The sequence below is a fragment of the Chlorocebus sabaeus genome, chromosome 25 (genome assembly GCF_047675955.1).
Source record: "Chlorocebus sabaeus isolate Y175 chromosome 25, mChlSab1.0.hap1, whole genome shotgun sequence".
NCBI lineage: Eukaryota > Metazoa > Chordata > Mammalia > Primates > Cercopithecidae > Chlorocebus > Chlorocebus sabaeus.
The window spans coordinates 75476252-75491731 of NC_132928.1; the positions used below are offsets into that span (position 1 = coordinate 75476252).

Consider the following 15480-nt stretch of genomic DNA (forward strand, 5'->3'; position numbering starts at 1 on the left):
CCATTACCATGCTGTGATAGTTACTATATCCCTGTATATTAGTCAGGCAATGTTATGCCTCTGGATTTGTTCTTTTTGCTTAGGATTGCTTTGGCTATTGAGGCTCTTTTTTGGCTCCGTGTAAAGTGTACCAGCTTAAATGTTAATCTCATCCAAAAAAGCCTTCACAGAAACATCTGGAATAATGTTTGACTAACTATTTTGGCACGATGCCCCAGCCAAGTTGATACATAAAATTAGCCATCACACATAACGCGAAATATTTATGAAGCATATAGTGCACCTCAAACTTACCCCAGTATTTCTTTTTACCCTTAACCTATAGTACACGGTCAGATCTTAGTACTCCAGTCAACTTTTCTCTGCCCCCTGCCACACAGGCCCACAATCTCCTGCTTCTGTAGGTTGTCTGTCTTGTTCACCTACCTGAAATATTTGCCTCCTCATCTCTTTATCCTTTATTCCCACATACCATCATCTTGGAAATTCTTAATGATCTTTCTTGGAATATCTTAAAGATACTTCTGAAAATGTAACTTTTAAAAACTTGGAATCCTACTTGGTTTTATTATAATTCTTCACTCATCATCTTTTCTCCTATCAGACTGTAAACAGTGTCAAGACAAACTTGTAGAGTAGTACTCCTGAAAATATCAAATGGAAAACTTAGGAAATAAGCCGTGTCTAAGTTTTAGATTGCATGCCATTTTGAGCAGTGTGATGAAGTCTCACGCCCTGCTGCCTTGTCCTGCCCAGGAAGCAAATCATTCCTTTGTCCCGCTGGCCCATGCTGTGTGGGCTGCCTACCTGTTAGTCACTTAGCAGCAGTCTTGGTTATCAGATTGATTGTCATGACACTGTAGAGCTTTTGTTTAAGGTTCAAGTAACCCTTATTTTACTTAATAATGACCCCAAAGCACAAAGTTAAAGATGCTGGCAATTTGAATATGTCAAAGAGAAGCCATAAAGTGCTTCTTTTAAGTGAAAAGATGAATATTCTCAGTAATATTTATAATTAATAATTAATAAGGGAAGAAAAATACTGTATACTGAAGTTGCTAAGATCTACGAAACAACAATTCTTCTTTCTGTGAAATTGTGAGCAGTATATTGTTATAATCATTCTATTTTCTATTAGCTGCTGTTTTTAATCCCTTACTATGTCTAATTTATATGTTAAATTTTAGTATGTATCGTAGTATGTATGGATAGGAAAAAGTATAGGGTTTGGTGCTGTCTGTGGTTTCAGGCATCCACTGGGGGTCCTGGAACATATCAGCCATGGATAAGGGAGGACTGCTGTACTACAGGGTACCTTAGATATGGTGGTAACTTAGTAAATATTTATGGACTTACATATTTATGCACATATGGTCTATATAATAGTTCACTGTCCATGTGAGTTGAATTCATACTTTTCTAGGTAGTTTGCATTGGGGAGGAGATTATGAGGCTGAATTAATTAGTTATGAGAAGATTATAGTATTGATGGCACAAAACACTGTCTCTCTCTCAGAAACCCTTAAGGATGATATTAACTAATTACATTTTCTATGGCTCAGGCCTACTTTTGATGTCAGTGTACCATGTTACTTTGTCTCTCAGTCGGGACTCACATTAACTACATTCCTGGCATGTCACACTGAGGTATTAATTTGCAGTGATAATAACTGTCTTATAACCCAAAATACTCCGTTTTTACAGATTAGCTTTGGAAGACACATTATAATCGAAGATTTCTTGGTGGGCATGTGCTCAAAGGTTTAATTGCCTGAGTTTATGATAAATCCTAATATTATGATCAGTCTCAAGTTCCCTCAGAGCTGGGTTGGATATCCCTCTTTGATACTTTTATAGCCTTATGATTATCTCATTGCACTGAAGATACTATCATAATTGCCTTTTGTCTGTAGCACAGGGCCTGGCACTTGATAGCACTCAGAAGGTATTTATTGAATGAATAAATATAGGAATGGAGGGTGCTGGTAAAAATTTTCCTGTCCTCTGGATAGTGTTTGAATAAGTGTAATCTATATTTGTTCCTGTGAGTTTGTGTTTTATTCTATTGCTGATCAATCCCATTTCAACGTGCACATTCTTTTTTTTTTTTTTTTTTTTTTTTTTTGAGACGGAGTCTCGCTCTGTCGCCCAGGCTGGAGTGCAGTGGCTGGATCTCAGCTCACTGCAAGCTCCGCCTCCCGGGTTTACGCCATTCTCCTGCCTCAGCCTCCCGAGTAGCTGGGACTACAGGCGCCCGCCACCTCGCCCGGCTAGTTTTTTTTGTATTTTTTAGTAGAGACAGGGTTTCACCGTGTTAGCCAGGATGGTCTCGATCTCCTGACCTCGTGATCCGCCCGCCTCGGCCTCCCAAAGTGCTGGGATTACAGGCTTGAGCCACCGCGCCCGGCCGCACATTCTTTATTTAGCTTATTTTATACCTTCAATCAGCTCTTGGTCTACCCACAGTTTTGCAGTTTAACACAAGAAAGATAATTTCATGGGGTTAATTTTTTCATGTATAACAAAATTTAACTGATGCTTGTGTGTATATAGATGGATAGATATCCATGTGTATAAGCTTATATCTGTCTAAATGGTTAAGCTTATACATATAGATACCTGTCTATATGGAAATACATATATATATATAATGTACATATATGTATATATGCATAATCATCAACCTATGCACACATTATTATAATATTATAGAGATAAGTATTATGGGTTGTAGATAATTCCCACATTCTTACTGGAACTGGCCAGACCTTAGAAATTCTGTAATCCCAAAATATTATGCCATTATTTCTTACTCTATTGAGGCAGGAGAAACCACTCAGTGCCATGGGTACTAAAGACAAATTGTCTCAAAATGTCTTTTGTATATACCCATTTCTATAAAAAGTAAAACAATAATATCACACACACACACACACGCACACACACACACCACATATATTTGCTTTAGTATGTACATAGACTCCCCAGCAGGATATCGAAGAATTGGTAACAATTGATGCCTTTAGAGGAAGGAAACAGAACTAGAAGAAGAGGCTGGAGGAAGACTTACTTTTCAGTGTATTCCTTTTTGTGCCGTTTCAGTTTGCAGTGTCTTATCCCTTACTCAGAAATGAATAATTAGCAAATCAATAAATGTTCCTTTTGCCTTAAAAACAAGACTTCTGCTTCGCTTTCAAGGTTGCATCTCATTGCTACTGCTGTCGTGTTGGGTTGTTCTGGACATAGAGAAGAAATGATCACGCTTATCTCTGGTTTTGTTTTCCAGGACTTTGTTGGCATTAGGATGTCATGTGGGTATATCCGATGAACATGCTGAAGACAAGGTGAAAAAAATGAAGCTACCTAAGAAGTAAGTGGAATGACTAGGCAATATTAAATAATCTATGTAGAGATTTAGTGCAACCAAGTAACTCTTGATGGACACACAGATGCCTTGCTTTTACTGAAGCTTTAAAATTCAGATTCAAGGCTGGGTCCCGTGGTTCACACCTTAATCCCAGCACTTTGGAAGGCCAAAGCAGACGAATCACCTGAGGTCAGGAGTTCAAGACCAGCCTGGCCAACATGGTAAAACCCTGTCTCCATTAAAAATACAAAAATTAGCTGGGCGTGGTAGCACTTGCCTGTAATCCCAGCTACTCAGGAGGCTGAGGCAGGAGAATCGCTTGAACTTGGGAGGCAGAGGCTGCAGTGAGTTGAGATCATGCCACTGCACTCCAGCCTGGGCAACAAAGTGAGACTTCATCTCAGGAAAAAAAAAAAAAAAAAATTCAGATTCAAAGTTTAAACTAACTGAATTACCCTAGGGGTTACATGAAGTATCTGGTGAAACAATAGTTTCTATCACATTGCTGAGTGATGAAACAAAGCTCAGATTATATTTAGGAGTGTGTTATAAAAACTGTGTTATTTTCCCAGTGTGTGTTTGTATGTTAACAGAGGTATCCATATTTCTAAATGATTACATATAGCTTTCTACTTTCTGCCCAGAAATCTTTATAATTTTATTTACTTTTACAATACAAATATGTTCGAGGATTAATTATGAAGTCAGCATTATTATCCACATTTTAAGATGAGAAAATTGAGGTAGATAGATGCTGTAGTACTGGTTTGGCCTGCTGTTCTATGATCTGTATCTATGATCCTGCTTAAGACCTCACCTTTCTCATCTGCCAATGGGCATTAGTAACACCTACTTAACAGGGAAGTTTTAGGTATTAAAGAAATATTCAATAAATGATAGCTATTTCATATTACTTTCTTATTTATTTACACTTAAGTATTCAAGCTACTTTTCTGATGTGCAGGACTTGTAAATAGCAAGCCTGTAGATGTATTAAATAATAGCATCGAAATATAATCAAAGTAGCCACCCGTAGTCTATTAGTCACCTCAAGTCTCATGTTACCCCAGAAAAACATAAAATCCAAGTAGAAATTGTGTTTTTGCTGTGCAAATACAGATTTAAGCAAGTCTTCTAGTTCAACAGTCTATGAACATTTTTACTCAGGTGTTTCATAAATGAGTTTATAAAAACTGTATTGTTACCTTGCGTATTTTTAGGTTCTAAAATTTTTCTTTGAAAATTTAAATAGTTCCACAAGATGTGATTTTATGGTACATTTTGCGTATTTACATTTCAAAATGACACTTTTTCATCAACTTTGAGTGTATCTTATGAGCGCAGACCACAGTGTTCAGATATCTGCCATCATCTGTTTAAAAATGACATAAAAATGTTGATAATGGAGAATTTTACATGATTTTATTTTCCTTTTTGAACTGTATTTTCAAATTATTTCTCCTACTGTATAGCATGCTAATCAATATTTTATCCTTGACAGTCTTTGAGTACTCTGTCCTACATTATAACTAAGATATGTATCTATATTGAATTTTTAATTGTTTTAATTTTCTGTGATCATAGTCATTAAGTTAAATTTTCCTCCTAAGTTATCATTATATTATTTTAGTACACAGGTGCTCAAAACAACATAAATTATTTTCAATAAAAATTCATAAAAAATAGGATTTTACTGGAAATAGCTCATAGTAAGATGGATTTAGCTATTCTTTATCCAATTATGTATTCACGTACAAATAATATTTATTGATAGAGTCAAGTTGGCAGAGTGGTTGCAGTCTTCGTTCATATAAATAATTTTTGTTATTAAAAAGATCATTGGGCCAAGTGAACCAAAAACCATAATTGTTTATTATGAAAGATCATATGTAATGATTTTTTCAGGGTGACAGCTGGATTATGCCCTTGTTCAGTTTCTTGAAAGCCAAAAATTGGAATCTACCTAACTTGAAAAAGAGTTCATTATCCTCTCATTTTCGTTATCCTCATGCTTTCGAAACCACTCTCAAGTTTTTTGGAAAGTATCCAAAAAAGGCATTATTAAGGCTGAAACAGAACAAAACCAAAAACCAAAAACAACAACCTAGTAATTATACCTGTTACTCTTTTACTTAGAAGGACAAGAAAGTAGAAATGTTAATTTCACATTATCTCTGACAGCATATTACATTTAATCAATTGTTTGTGTCAAATGCTATGTGCGAGTGTGTGTGCATGTGTGTGTATGCATTTGGGGTACCATGCAACTTATTTCCTGCATAGAATATAACTGTTATAAAATCTGATTGATAAAAGCAGTTTTCACTGTCAAAACAATCAGCTAAAACAGAGTTATCTTTTGTCAGAAACATCTGGTTGTCTTTTTCTGTTGAAACAAATGGGTTCATGCATGTCCCCATGACAGTCGTCTCAATTCTAATTTCTAACTTTAAGATAGGTAGATGATAGATTGACAGCTAGATGATAGAAAGATAGATGGATGGGGCACAGGGTTTAAAAATAAGTCTGTCTCATTGAGGAACTAATGTCCTCTGCTTTGAGTATTTATTAATGCATATTCCTTGTGTTACTTTCACAATGCAACACAGCAATTATTTGAGAGTCGGCGAAGGTATGGAAAAGCTGAGACCCTTAAACGAAAGCTGTACTTGGACATGCTGAGAGTCTATGTACTATTTTTCAGTTTGCCGTGAGATAGCATTTTATTCTTTCTCTATTGACAAAATCCTTCTTAATAACAGGTATACATATATATGCAGATCAGCGCAAGCCTAAAATGTTGGGGTTTTTTAACAACCATTTTGCAAGCAATTTGGCATCATTGTGTAAAATTAAACATTTGCACATCTTGCTACCCAGCAGTTCCACTCCTAGAGATATACCCTAGAGACAGTTTGCATCAACAAACAGGAAAACTGTCATTCATAGCAACATTATTTGGAATAGCAAAAGGATAAGGGGGGAGTTATAGGAGGTGGAAGGAATATTCTTCAATAAGAAAATGAGTCAAGTTGGCTATGATATAATAATAAAATCAAGGAATTATAAATGACAACGTAGATGGACCTAAAAAATAATAAGGGTATAAAAAACATATTCTACTAGGTGATGCAATGTAACACCATCTTTGAAGCTCAAAAGCAAGTAGAACTAAAAAATAAAAACTAAATACCTATTTTGGAGATACATACTTTGATAAGGACTGACTTTTTAAAATCAATGAAATTCTAATTCTAGACAGTAATTATCTTTGGTATATAATCTAGGCAGGGATGTAAGATGGGGAGGAGCACACAGATGTAATGTTGTTAGTAATGTTCTAACTGTTAACTTGGTGATAGATTAATGAAATTCATTTTATTATAATGCTTTGAAGCATATACTTTCTTTTTTTTTTTTTTTTTTTTTTTTTTGAGACGGAGTCTCGCTCTGCCGCCCAGGCTGGAGTACAGTGGCCGGATCTCGGCTCACTGCAGGCTCCGCCTCCCGGGTTCACGCCATTCTCCTGCCTCAGCCTCCCGAGTAGCTGGGACTACAGGCGCCGCCACCACGCCCGGCTAGTTTTTTGTATTTTTTAGTAGAGACGGGGTTTCACCGTGTTAGCCAGGATGGTCTCGATCTCCTGACCTCGTGATCCGCCCGTCTCGGCCTCCCAAAGTGCTGGGATTACAGGCTTGAGCCACCGCGCCCGGCTGAAGCATATACTTTCATAGTTATTTTATAATGATTTTTAAAATTAAAATGTGATGACAGATATAAATTCAGATATACCATTACTCATAACAAATGTAAATGGATTAAATTCTCCAAGTGCATAACAGAAATTGTCAGATTGGATTCAAAAAGATAACTTATGGTATACAGCTATAGGAGGTATGTCAGGAACTTTAGCACATAGAAAAGTTGAAAATAATAAGAATGATACACTAGGCAATACTGCTCAAAATGAAACTGATGTACATTCCTTTTATCAGTTTCTGCATAAAACAAAATTGCCCTTAAAGCAACATTAATATTAAGAAAAGAAGGTCACTCTATGGAGGATCGAGAAAACAAGCATCATGCTATAACTACTCATGTGTACACCAAGTAAAACAGCTTCAAAAATCAATGAGGAAAAGTACTAGTAGATTTTCAAAAAGAAATAGACAAATATACAATCATAGTGATAGACCTAACACAACTCTCAGAAACTTATGTATGTAACATAAATATTAACAAAGATGAATAAAAATATAAACACACACCAATTAAAAGCTTGACATATATGGAGTGCTGCATGCATGAAACATTTAGAACATTTAATATCCTTTAGAACATTAGACACTGATGTCATAAAGATCACATCCACTGGATCACAAAGAATAACAGCAAAAATAACAAATCATGACACATTTAGACACTTAAAAATATACTTCTAAATAGGTTATGGATCAAGCGTATCATCTGGAAAATTATTTACTTATTTACCACTCTGCCTTTTTTATTTCTAATTCAAAAAGATAACCCACGTTTCTTGATCTTGCTAAATGCACCTATCCTTTTTTCATGCCTTTATACTCTTATAAATGGATGATTCAAAACCAAGTTTTTAAAAAACTTTTTAATATTTTTGGTTTTGTTTATTTCTTAGGTTGATGGATACAAATTTCATATATTTATGGTATACCAGATGATATTTTGAAATATGTATATGCTGTGGAATGGCTAAATCAAACCAGTTAATGTATTCATTACCTCACGTAATTCCTTTTCTTTTTTTTTTGGTGAGAACACTTAAAATCTACTGTCTTAGCAATGTTCAATATATGATACATCATTATTAACGATATTAACCATGCTGTATAATAGATCTCTTGAATTTATCCATCATAGAAATTTTAAAACACAATAATGGAAAAGGAAAATATTTCATATTAAAACATATGAATTGCATATATTAAGTATTACTCGGAGAAAGTAAAAGAAAATAAATTATAATAAGAGCAATACTAATGAATTTGGTGGGGGTGGGGTGAAATATAAACACCAATGATGCCAAGAGCCTGTTTTAAAAACCTACTAATCAGGGGAAAAAGACTCTGAAAAGATTGACAAAGGGAAAAGAAAAACAAAATTGTTAGCAAACTTAGGAATATTTTGAAAAATGTAATAAATGTAAATTAAAACTTTCTGAAGGTAAAAGTATGGACAGTTGTGTAGAATAATATCAAAACTGATCCAATAAGAAAGAAAATGTGAATAGAGCTATAACTGTTAAAGGAATTGAATCAAACACACACACACACACATCCACACATCCCAAACCACTTTTCTGTTGATTTCTACCAAGTACAATCTCAAATAAAGAGGAAGAAACACTTCACAGTTTATTTTCTGATGATATGATTTTCATTTCAAAGCCCAGATCAAGACAGTATGAAAAAGGGAAATTATAATCCATTGTTATTTTGAGCATAGATGCAAAAATGCTAAGTGATACACTGGCAAACAACTCAGTAGTATATTAACAAAGTATAATATGACCAGGCTGAGTTTATTCTAGTAGTGAAAAAGATAGGTTAACATTAGAAAATGTATCTATTGGCCGGGCGCGGTGGCTCAAGCCTGTAATCCCAGCACTTTGGGAGGCCGAGGCGGGTGGATCATGAGGTCAGGAGATCGGGACCATCCTGGCTAACATGGTAAAACCCCGTCTCTACTAAAAATACAAAAAATTAGCCGGGCATGGTGGCGGGCGCCTGTAGTCCCAGCTACTTGGGAGGCTGAGGCGGGAGAATGGCGTGAACCCGGGAGGCGGAGTTTGCAGTGAGCCTAGATCACGCCACTGCACTCCAGCCTGGGAGACCACAGCGAGACTCCGTCTCAAAAAAAAAAAAGAAAAAGAAAATGTATCTATTAAATTCATGCCTAATAAAGAAGAAAATTCACATGATTATCCCAATATATTTAGAAATAAATTATTAATAAGATATTTTTATTGATAAGCACATAAACTCTTAGAAGGCAATACTCTGAGAGAATCTTTTAACCTAACAAAGACCAACAGAAACCAATAATATATAAGGTAAAACCCCAAATTTTTCCTTTAAGGTTTAGGAATGAGACAATATAAGTCACTACTACTTGATGTATTCAATAAGGCCAATGCAATGAGACAAGAAAAAAATCATGAGGCTTGGAAAGGAGAAACACCAAATTGCCATCAATAGCAGTTAATATTATTGCATAGAAAACTCACAAGAATTTACAGAATTATTTCTAATAATAATAGGACCCTTGACCATTTCTTAACTTTGCTGTATTTCTTTTTAATTGTGTTTCTACACTTGATGTTGTTTGTTTTTCATGTCCTCTAATCTGAAATATGCACTTACTAAAGGAAAAAAATCTGTGCATCAAAAGCATCTGTTAAGACTTGCAGAACAATGTCAAGAACTCCTAAAAATTAATAAAAAGATGCCCAAATAGAAAAATGAGCAAAGGATTTGAACATAATTCATTAAGAAAAACCCCTGCAGATCTAATAAGCATAAGAAAGAAACTCAACTTCAGTAATAATCAAGGAAATATAAATTAAAATCACAATGAAAAGCTATTTCACCCCCACCAATTGAGAAAAAATGGAAGACTATGTAAATTAGTACAACTACTATGCATATCAATTTAGTCTAATCTTATAAACCTTATAAAGTTGAAGGTGACACATTTCTTTTCCAGACATAAACTTTAGAGATACTTTTGTCTCATGCAAAACAAACCTGAAAAGAATATTCATTGCAGCATACAGCAAATAAAATCCTGTCTGAATATTGATTTTGATAATTAGTCAAGTTCAATATATCAGATTGTAATAGCACTGAATTGGAAACAATGTAAATTTCCATCAAATTCCCATCAATCCCTATACAGTTGGGGTTTTTTTTGTTTGTTTTGTTTTGTTTTTAGATGGAGTCTTGCTCTGTCACCCAGGCTGGAGTGCAGTGGCACGATCTCAGCTCGTTGCAACCTCCGCTTCCCGGGTTCAAGCAATTCTCCTGCCTCAGGCTCCCTAGTGCAGGTGCCTGCCACCATGCCCAGCTAATTTTTGTATTTTTTAGTAGAGACAGGATTTCACCATGTTGGTCAAGCTGGTCTTGAACTCCTGACCTCAGGTGATCCACCTGCCTCAGCCACCCAAATTGCTGGGATTACAGGTTTGAGCCACTGCGCCGGGCCTAAATACAGTTTTTATAGATTCATGTGATGGCATACTATAGAGCAGTTAAAATGAATTCACCATAGCTAGATAGATTCATGGACAAATCTCAAAAATACTACTTAGAGCCAAAACCAAAAAAGCATGTTACCAAAAAGGTGATACAGTATAATACCGTTTAAAGTTGAAGAACATAAAATATAATTCTACAGATAATTCCTAGAGCCAGATATATGGAAGAACAGTATAAAAATCATGTCTAGGAATAGTCAACTTCAAATTCAGAGTAATAATTCTCTCTGGGGATAAGGAGGAGACTGGAATTGAGGTGGTGTAATAGAAGGAGAGCTTCAGGTGTATTCACTATTGTTTGATACTTTTGCATAGGCCTGAAAATGTTCATAGTAATAACAAAGAGTTGATTGATAACTGAAACCAGGTTTTAATGAACTTAAAAAAAATGTTCGTGGGAAAGAAGAGATAGTAGGAATATAACTAGTCTTTAAGAAGTTCAGGCCGGGCGCGGTAGCTCATGCCTGCAATCCCAGCACTTTGGGAGTTCCGAGGCGGGCGGATCACCTGAGGTCAGGAGTTCGAGACCAGCCTGGCCAACGTGGTGAAACCCTGTCTCTACTAAAAATACAAAACAAAAAATTAGCTGGGTTTGGTGGTGAGCACCTGTAATCCCAGCTACTTGGGAGGCTAAGGCAGGAGAATCACTTGAACCCAGGAAGTGGAACTTGTAGTGAGCAGAGATCGTGCCATTGCACTCCAGCCTCGGTGACAGAGTGAAACTTCGTCAAAAAAAAGAAAAAGAAAAAAAAAAAGTGAAGATGGTATTGATGGTATTCGTTTCAGAAGGAAATGGTGTTTAAAGAAGTTTTTTTGGCCAGGCCTGGTGGCTTACAGCTGTAATCCCTGCACTTTGGGAGGCCGACGCAAGCGGATCACTCGAGGTCAGGAATTCCAGACCAACCTGGCCAACATGGTGAAACCCTGTCTCTACTAAAAATACAAAAATTAGCTGGCACAACCTGTAATCCCAGCTACTCGGGAGACTGAGCCAGGAAAATTGCTTGAACCTGAGAGGTGGAGGTTGCTGTGAGCCAAGATCACACCACTGCACTCCAGCCTGGGTGACGGAGTAAGACTCTGTCACAATTAAAAAAAAAAAAATGATAAAGCATAGGAGACACATGAGGATGTTTATGTAAATAGTGGGAAGAAACCGGGGGGGATGAATTTTTAAAGGAGAGAGGTGATGATTAAGAGCAAGGTTTCTTATTTCCACCCTTGTCCTGGTGTCTTGAATTCTACATTCCAAGGGACTTAATACTGACTGGATTAGGGAGAACAACACATAGGTATAACCAGGTGGGTGATTTTAAAGGTCTATTCTTCTGAACATTCCATATGGATGCAGAGGCCATATAACCTAGATACAACCAAGATATGCTGATGAAAGTCATAGATTAGAAATTGTCTTAGCTTTTCTTAAAATACATTATTTAAGCAAAATATAATGTTCATGAGAAGATTAATTTTTGTTTAAAATCTTGATAAGAACCAGTATTGTTTTCTACCAGGTTTACCTCTGTCATTTCTGAGTTTGACTCTCACTTCCCCTTGCTGAAAGCATGTATTTCCTGAGTGCCAGGGTTTCATATGATACACATGCATTTTAAGTTGCTTTTGTGTAACTGTTAGAAATAGGGTCGATTCCTACATGCAACCCTTGGGCTATGATCTGTGAAAGAGCAGTGTCATAGCATAATAACCTTTTCATAGCCCAGAATATTTCTACTGCTGTCTCTTTTGCATATATTTTAGAGACATTTTGATAATCAGTCAAGTTCAATATATCAGTTGGAATTAAATGCCATATTCCCTGTGAAAAAATAGCTAATTTTTGTACTGTGTAGCCAATGGAGCTGGAAGTCATTATCCTCAGTAAACTAACGCAAGAACAGAAAACCAAACACTGCATGTTCTCACTTATAAGTGGGAGCTGAATAATGAGAACACATGGACCCAGGGAGGGGAACAACACACACTGGGGCCTGTAGAGAGTGGGGCATGGGGAGGGAGAGCATTAGGGAAAAGAGCTAATGCATGCTGGGCTTAATAGTTGATGGGTTGACAGGTACAGCAAACCACTAGGGCACACATTTACCTATGTAACCTGTACATCCTGCGCATGTACCTGGAACTTAATAAAAATAAATTTTTTTAAATAGCCAATTTTTATGTACATCTTGCACATGTACCCCAGAACTTAAAAATAAAAATATTTTAAAAGAGTCAATTTCTGATATATAATAGACATCTTTTAACTGATAATTCTTAAGAAGTTTTGAAGAGTGGACGATTCATTGTAGTTTTTTCTTTCCTCGTGTGCCTCTTTTCTCTTTCCTCTCAAACACGCAGTGAAGACCACAACACATTATCATCTATTCTTAATTTCACGCTTCTTCCCTCATTTATTGTAGCTAAACTCTTGACACTCTGCATAGTTTGATGAGCCAGAGTTAAATTATTATAGCAATAAAGAAATAAGCAACTGAAAAACAATCCACTCACTCCAAGAGCTTGTGGTCCTCACTATCTCATATGCCTAATTGAGTGTTTGAGATTGTTCGAAAAGCTGGAGATTTAAATGAAAATAAAATCCTGTCTGAATATTAATGGCATTTATTTAAACTTTCATTTAGCACTTATCTGTTATGAAATCAACACAAGACACAGTAAGTCAAAGGCTGCTTGAGTGTTTAAAAGCGTATTAGGGCCATACGCGGTGGCTCATGCTTGTAATCCCAGAACTTTGGGAGGCCCAGGCGGTCAGATCACCTGAGGTCAGGGCTTCGAGACCAGCCTGGCCAACATGGTGAAACTCCGTTTCTACTAAAAATGCAAAAATTAACCAGGCGTGGTGGCAGGTGCCTGTAATCCCAGCTACTTGGGAGGCTGAGGCGGGAGAATCACTTGAGCCTGGGATGCAGAGGTTGCAATGAGCCAAAATCGCATCATTGCACTCCAGCCTGGGCAACGAAGGTGAAACTCTGTCTCAAAATATTAAAAAAAAAAAAAAAAAAAAAAGCATATTAGGATCATCTGAGAGGTTTCTAAAACTACTGCTAGGTTTTCTGCTCTTCCCAACACACCCTTACCCCTAGTGCTGTGAAGCTACTACATGTGACAGGAAACTGTGTGATAGCTCTCAGGCATAGTAGGGTAGATAAAAGGCTGAGAATGATATGCTTGATGCGCACACACACATACACACACACACACACTTAAAATGACTTTCTGAAATGAATGCATTAGATACTGAATGTGTACCCATATGTATACTGTTTATATAGACACAAGCACGTGTACAAAATTCAGTTTTGTAAATATTTACCTAAGTGAAAAATGGTTTAGAAACACAGTTGGATTTTTCTGTAAAGATGAGGCACTGTAATTATGAAGAAAAGAAAAACCCTTAGATACTCTTTATATGTGTAGTGGGTAAATTTCACAGACCAGAAATTTAAAAATGTACCAGTGTGCCGTGTTCTTCATTTTCTCTGATTGGGCTTAATTTAGAATTTAAATCCAATGAGCCTTGTAGCCAGAATGCAGCCTGACAGTGTTAAATTAATTCTAGTTTGTTTAGGGCATTAATTCTAGTTTGTTTAGGGCAAACGTAATTATATCAATATTTTCTCTGTCTAGTCTCACCTTTAGGTCTTGATTCCAATGTCGTCTTCTCAAGTGGCCTCCCTCAACTTCTTTAAAATTGTACTCTATTTAAAAACGTACTTCTTCCTATCCTCCTTTCCTACTTTATTTTTCTTCATAGCATTTAAATCTTCTAACATACTATGATATTATACTTTATTTGATTTACTACTTGATTCCTCATTGGAACATATTTCTATAAAGATATACATTTTTGTCTATATTTATTTATTTATTTATCTTGAGACAGAGTTTCGCTCTTGTTGCCCAGGCTGGAGTGCAATGGCACCATCTTGGCTCACCCCAACCTCCGCCTCCCGGGTTCAAGTGATTCTCCTGCTTCAGCCTCCTGAGTAGCTGGGATTACAGGCATGCACCACCACGCCTGGCTCATTTTGTATTTTTAGTGGAGATGGGATTTCTCCATGTTGGTCAGGCTGGTCTCAAACTCCTGACCTCAGGTGATCCACCTGCCTCGGCCTCTCATGTATTATTAGTTCCTAGAGTAGCACCTGAAAGCATTTTACTGTTGAATGAATATTTGATGGTGAAATTGAACACAAGATTTATGCCCCTCTTATTACCAGGGCTGCTTATGTTCTGGGTACTCAGCTGACAGGGAGGTGTCATTCAATCCTTGGCCATCCTCATCTGTGTTTGCTGTCTTCGACTGAATTGTCTTCATTCATCTCTGCTGGCGTTTTACGGGATGTATGTGTTCTACACTGATTTGATATTGGGTTCACATTGGGTGCCCTCCTCCTCTCTGTGAGTCACTGTTCCTTCTTGTGCCTCATCCAGGCCTCTCTAGGAGTGCTGGAAACCTAAGAATGCTCTCTCTGGCTGCTTGGAGATTGCAGCCTATCGGTGGAGAGAGAAGGAAGGCTTGCCACAGCCCCATCAGCCTAGAATTAGTTTGTCACCATATCTGTACTATTCATGGGTTTGGATCTGTGAAATTATGAGACTCTGCCATTCGGCTGAGTACAATCTGGGAAGCAAAATAGAACTTCACTTTGGCTCTGCGATCTGTCTGGTCCTCACTTGGGCAGAAGGGTGGGGAGAACTTGCTTCTCCTGACTCTCCCCTCCTCTAGGCTCTGGAATTTTCAGCCTATCTTACACCCCTGGGTTCTTTACCGGTTCTTTTCTGTCCTAAGGCCTAAGGGCTT

General features: G+C 36.9%; 1 protein-coding gene across 6 annotated transcripts in view; it reads left to right on the top strand.

Moving 5' to 3' along the window:
- Positions 1-15480, top strand: part of RYR2 (ryanodine receptor 2) — a 783951-nt gene that overhangs the window by 478811 nt on the left and 289660 nt on the right. For all 6 annotated transcript variants that reach the window (XM_073011864.1, XM_073011860.1, XM_073011862.1 and 3 more), the window contains one exon: positions 3287-3370. In XM_073011864.1, the coding sequence (XP_072867965.1) occupies positions 3287-3370 (84 nt within the window). The remainder of the gene's footprint in view (positions 1-3286; positions 3371-15480) is intronic.